Below are 6,026 nucleotides of genomic sequence, written 5' to 3'. Positions count from 1 at the left end.
AATTCCACGTAGGGGTCTAACAAGCATCTCACACTCATCCAAAATCAAACTCCCTACCTGCCCTTCCAAAACTACTCCCTCTTGTGGGGAGCTGCCTGTTAATGGCAGCTCTTAGTACTCCAGCTGATTAGGCCAAAATGCATGGCGTCATCTGAGTCTTTCTTCACATTCCACAGCCTGTCTGTTCACAAACTGTGCCCACTCCAACTTCTGGTCTCATCCTGGTCCAGCCCGACACCATCTTTCACCTTGATTGTCACAATAGTTTTCAATCCCTTTGTCTGCCACTGCTGCATAAAGTCTATTCTTCACACATGCCAGGCTCACTATTGCCTCAGGGCCTTGGCACTTTCTGCTCCTCACATCTAGAACATTCTTCCCTTATCTACGACTTGCTCCTGCAATTCCTTCACATCATTGTTCAAACGTTACCTTCTCAACCAGGCCTTCCCTGCGACTGTTTAATACCACAAACCCTTCTCTGCTACTCATTATCTCCATTCCCTACTGTTTATTTTCCTCCATAGATTTGTGATTTTCTAGTATTCTCTATATTAGAGAATTAGTTTAACAATATACGTTATTTATTACCTGTCTTCCCCAACTAAAATGAAGTATCCTTGAAGCAGGCATTCTGTTTTGTTCACAGCTGTCTCCCCACTGTCTGCAATAGCTCCTGGCGCACAGTAAACAGTTAGTAAATATTGTCGAATAAATGGATGTGGGCGCCCCCTAGTGACAGTCTTATTCTGCTAAGATTTCTTGTTCAGGACCTGCCTCCTGCTCTCCCAGAGTCCTCCTGCCATAATGGTCTACTCTCCCGTTACTGTGGTGACCTATTCTTTTTCCTTCTTGAGACCCATGAATGATGGTTGTCAAACTCCTGTATGGTTATTTTCTTGGTTGTGGAAAGAGAGAGGCAGCATCATCTAGAACTCAGATTATTAGTTTAATAATATACGTTATTTGTTATCTGTCTTCCCCAACTAAAATGAAGTATCCTTGAAGCAGGCATTTTGTTTTGTTCACAGCTGTCTCCCCACTGTCTGCAATAGCACCTGGCGCACAGTAAATAGTAAATATTGTTGAAAAAATGGATGGGGGCGCCACCTAGTGACGGTCTTATTCTGCTAAGATTCCTTGTACAGAACCTGCCTCCTGCTCTCCCAGAGTCCCCCTGCCTTATTCCTTTTCCTTCTTGAGACCCGTGAACAATGCTTGTCACACTCCTGTTTATGTTCCTGGTCATGGAAATAGAGAGGCAGGATCGTCTACGGCTCAGATCTTCATCTAATGCTGTGAATGGTGAAAGCTATTATTTGCCTTAATTTTAGTTAACTTTTTGTTTCTTGATTTATTTTACAAAGAAACAGTGCCACCATCATCAGAGGAAATAAGGAGGTTAAATACTTTTTAAAAGAAATGCTTAGCTTACCATTCTTTACTAAATAGCAGATCTCTGAATATGGACTAGGGAAATAATGTACAGGTTGGATTTTTTGTTTGTTGTTGTTTTTGTTTCTTGGCAATCCTGATGTACATTTGGCCATTCTAAATATATACTTTTTTTCTTTCCTGTCTAAAAAGCTGGAATATAACAGCTACTGATAACAGAAACTGAATAAAAATCTGTCAAAGACTGAACTCTCTCTTAGATTTGCTGTCTACATTGTTGCAGGCCTAAAACATAATGAATTGTCTGGCTGAAGAAAGCAGGTTTGTATGACATTGGTAAATATTAATGAATACAAACAGTTAATAAGTCTTCTATAGGATGGTCTGCTTGGTTTCTGCCCTGATACAAAACTGAGTAGCTCGTTGTGACCTTACCTGTGCACAGCAAACAGGAGAGCCAAAGCTGCCACACACTTTTCTCCCCGTGACAAATCGTCTATCAGCATAAACCGTTTCCCAGGGCCCATGCAGCTATAGCTAATTCCCTCCAAGTAAGGTTCTTCAGAATTCGTCGGGAAAAGAAATGCCTGAAACACATTTTATTTATTTAGCAACATTAGCAAAGCAACTAGTAAATTTCAACTTGGGGTTGCCACAGAGTTTAAATGCAAAATATTCTATTGTTTAGGTTTTCCTCAATTTTGATGGAAACAAACCAATGCCTGTAAGTAATGTATTTAGTTCTACATGTAATCACAGGCAACAGGGTTGTCTGAGTAGAGGGAAGAAGGGAAACATCCTAACATGCCCAAGGATCAGGCCTTGCCACCAGACTGCCATTCAAACCTCTGCAGCAATGCCATTGTATTACAAAAACAGTCTTCATTCAGTTTACTCACTGGTCAAATCATCAAACACTTATTGAACATCTGTTGTGGGCCAGGCAGTGTAAATAAAGACATAACTGCTGTTTTTAAGGAGTTAGTGGGTTTATTTTAATCCTACTTTACTGAAAATTAGTATGTTATTTTCAGTTCAAATTCTAAATATCTGATCCAGGACCACCTCTCAGTCATAAAGAACAACAAACGAACAAACAAACAAAAAACCACATGAAAATACAAAAGCAGAGCTGGTACGTATGTCCTGACCTGCTTCTTTATTTCACACTCAATTCCCTAAGTATTTGCTATGGATATTTATAATGCAATGGGTGGTTACAGCAGAGAGCCTGTCATTAAAAGGGACATATCTGGATTTGAATTCTTATTTTAGTTCTTTCCCTCTCACTTGTTACTCTGTTCGACTTCACAAATCTATTTTCCCAAAGTCTTCTACATGATCCCACCTTTATCATAGAGACCTACAGTTTTTAAAATCTAATTAGTACCAGACAACAGCATTTCAGAACTCGAGAGAACCTGGAAACCAAATGATCTAATCAACTCAGTTTTTTAGATGAAGAAACAGGCCCAGAGAAGTTTTGTCCAGGCTGGCCAGTGTAGAGTGAATGGGATCTAAAAACAGGTCATTAGAGAACCAATCTTCATGAACTGACTATGTCCCATAAGCAAGTCACTCAAATTATGTGGCAGTGTTTATTTCTTCCCCACCAGAAAAAAGCCACTATCGATAATATAAAATTCCCACTAATATTTGGGGTGAAAAATACATACTTGGGCACTGTTGTTTCCACAGAGCTTCTTGTAGACTTGATCAATTGAGGTTGACACGTGCTCAAAACACTGGCTGAAAAGATCGTATCTCCTTTTTTTCACCTGTTCAAACTCTTGCCTACACATTCTGGCTTCCTTTGTGCTGGCCTCAAAAGCTAAGAGAGAACCAGTGTTCTTTATTTTGGAAACCACTGAAGGGCTTCTCTTATTTAAACTTTAAAGCATAAAATAGTTTTAAAATTGGATTTCGAATTGCTTGTCTCAAGTAAATCTACCTTCAATGTACCTCAATTATAATTAATTTCAGGAGCATGGCTTTTACAATTGATGGGTCCTTTTTCTAATAGGGATAATTTCTAAATAATATTGACAAGTTCTAACAAGTATATAAGAAACCTATTTTACTGGTATAAAAATATAATTATCTGTTCTAAAATAACCAATAAACGTTTTAAATTAAGCACTTTTTCAAAAAGCAAGCAATTAGTGATTCGGCATTAAAAGTACACATTAAGACCACAGAGGTAAGTATATAGAATAAAAAAGAGAAAGGTACAATCTGTGGGGGATTGTCGTCAAGTGTGAATATGATCTTACTAACAACTAAACTCAATTTCACCATCTGTGCATTCTTGAAACTTGTATCTGACAGTCTTCAAGTTCTCTTGGGCTCGTTGGTTTGGAGCTGCTGTCTTGCACAGAACATCTTCCTGGGATGCTATCTGCTGCAGTAGGAATCTAAGGTGGGCCTTGACTTCTTGATCGGATTGTAGAGCCTATTATTGGCCAAGAACAACCCTGATTGTCATGGCTTTTCATCCAGATTGCTAATGTAAGGCACACATGCCGGTCCCTTCGCCATCTGACCCCACCAGCTCCCTCTGTGCCCCAACCTCCCCGAAGCCCCCTCTGAGCCTGGGGCTGCAGTCGCACCACAGCACCACAGTGTCTGCAGCTTCCTGAGTCGGCTGTGCTCTTTCGTGGCTGTAGTGTTGCCTACGCTGCTCTCTTGGAACACACTTTCCCTCCTTATTTTTTAATCTGGTAAAAAACACCTATTTCTATTTCACCTTTATTTACATTTTGGTTAAAATATTGATCATCTACTATGGATTAGACACTGAGGATTCAATGATGGACACTAATGTGTTTCCCTTTAAAGGGCTCACAGGGAGTCAGAACTAGAAACTGGAATTTGCAACAGGGAGAAAAGACCTCTAAGAGGCAACATAGGGACCTCGGGGCAGAGAGAGAAGATCCCACCCAGCTAGAGCGGGTAACGGCCTGAAACCCGAGTGATGACAGAACTCACCCAGGTGAGGAGGGAAGAGAAAGTGTGTCACCTGCCCTTCCAGGAAAACTTTCCTTACCTCCCAGAAAGTTAATTAATACATGGCAAAGGTGACATTTTAATTCCCTGGTAAGAGAATTATTTGAAAAATGCTGGTGACTAAATTAGTTCACTTCGGAACTTTGTAAAAAATATATTCTTAACTCATATCAATACTAAAATAAATTTCTGATGAATTAAAGAGGTAAATGAAAACAAAAGAAAACCATAAACAGGAAGAAAACATTTATAAATATTTACTCAGTAAGGAGGTGGGAAAAGACTTTCTAAGTACAAAAGCAAAGGGAAAAAGCACTAAATAGAAGACTACAGAGAAGACAAAAGCTTTTTTCTTATTGCCAAAAGGTGCCACAAATACAAAGAGTCCAGCAAATCAAATAAAATATATTAACAACATATGTAATGAAAACATGTGGTGGGCATCGTTCCTCAGCATCCACTCTCCATCTCTTCTTTTCCATCACAGCCCATGCTTTTGACCAGGCAGGTCCATTTCTCCCTCATAGATCCCAGGTACTAGGTAGTGGCGGGCGTGCTCGGTCTAAGGCAGAGACTACCACCCCCTCCCCCACAGTGATGCGCTCAGGAATGAACACGTGACTCCATTCAGGCCGCTGAGATAAGAAGACAACTGCTGGGCCTTGGTAGGAAGAACTGTTCTTCAGTCTTGGAACAGCACCACTACAGAAGGCAGCCTCTCTCCTCTGAAGCTTGTGGCTGTGTGGCTGGAAAGCCAAGACTGGCTGCAGTCATTTTGGCCTCACAAGAGAAGCAGCCTCTGTATGAAACCACCACGCAAGAAATGTATGGCTACAGGGATGACTGAGAAATGAGCCAGACCTGCTAAATTAAGGGATTGTGAAGCTGGATACCAGGTCTGTGCTCTGCAGCTGTGGAGCGATTGCCACACTATGGTCTATGGCATTCTAGAGAATCCCCTGTACCTACTGAGGGTACTACATTGGGAAACTGACAGGGCCAGTTCAGGATGCTGGATTTGGCTACTTTTGTTGATGCAGGACTTCTCAACCTGACCGCAGAAACTTTTCTTTGGCTAGACATGTCATGGTACTAGTGTTCTGCAGAACACACAGTGAGACACACTGATACGAACATTAGAAAAGGAACCTATTTCCTGCCATTTTGTGCTACTGTGATATAATAAATATATCTCTGATCTTTGTCCTGATTCCTGGCACAGAATTTCTACAACCCTTGGAATTTCCTGAGTGATAGGGGTAAGAGGAGCACTTTTATTCTTCATAATAAGCCCTGTTCCAACAAACCAGAGTTTATGTTGATGAGCTGACTCTTGGAGGATGGGGACTGGTTGCCAGAGGAACCAACCTCAGCCCCTACTGTCTGGGGAGGGGAGAGAGGCTGGAAATTGAGTATATAATCACCAGTGACCAGTGATTTACTCAATCATGGCTACATAGTGAAGCTTTCACAAAAATCCCCAAATAACGTGCTTTGAGACTCTTCTGCGTTGGTGAACACACGGAGATGCTGGGACGGTGGTGACCCTGGAGGGGGTATGAGAGAAGACATGGAAGCTCTGCATCCCTCTCCCGTACCTGGTCCTGTGCATCTCTTCCATTTGG

At 41.3% G+C, this 6,026-nt stretch overlaps 1 protein-coding gene across 1 annotated transcript in view; it reads right to left on the bottom strand.

The window, feature by feature from the left end:
* The window catches only part of LOC103602581 (structural maintenance of chromosomes protein 1B-like), an 82,936-nt gene that overhangs the window by 9,748 nt on the left and 67,162 nt on the right, over positions 1–6,026 (bottom strand). Inside the window, 3 exon segments of the mRNA XM_008586995.1 lie at positions 1,831–1,982; positions 3,072–3,226; positions 3,691–3,847. Coding sequence (XP_008585217.1) covers positions 1,831–1,982; positions 3,072–3,226; positions 3,691–3,847 — 464 coding nt within the window.

The sequence above is a fragment of the Galeopterus variegatus genome, unplaced genomic scaffold, assembly GCF_000696425.1.
Source record: "Galeopterus variegatus unplaced genomic scaffold, G_variegatus-3.0.2 Scaffold4208, whole genome shotgun sequence".
In the NCBI taxonomy this organism is placed as follows: domain Eukaryota; kingdom Metazoa; phylum Chordata; class Mammalia; order Dermoptera; family Cynocephalidae; genus Galeopterus; species Galeopterus variegatus.
This window is presented reverse-complemented; position numbering and strand designations above follow the sequence as displayed.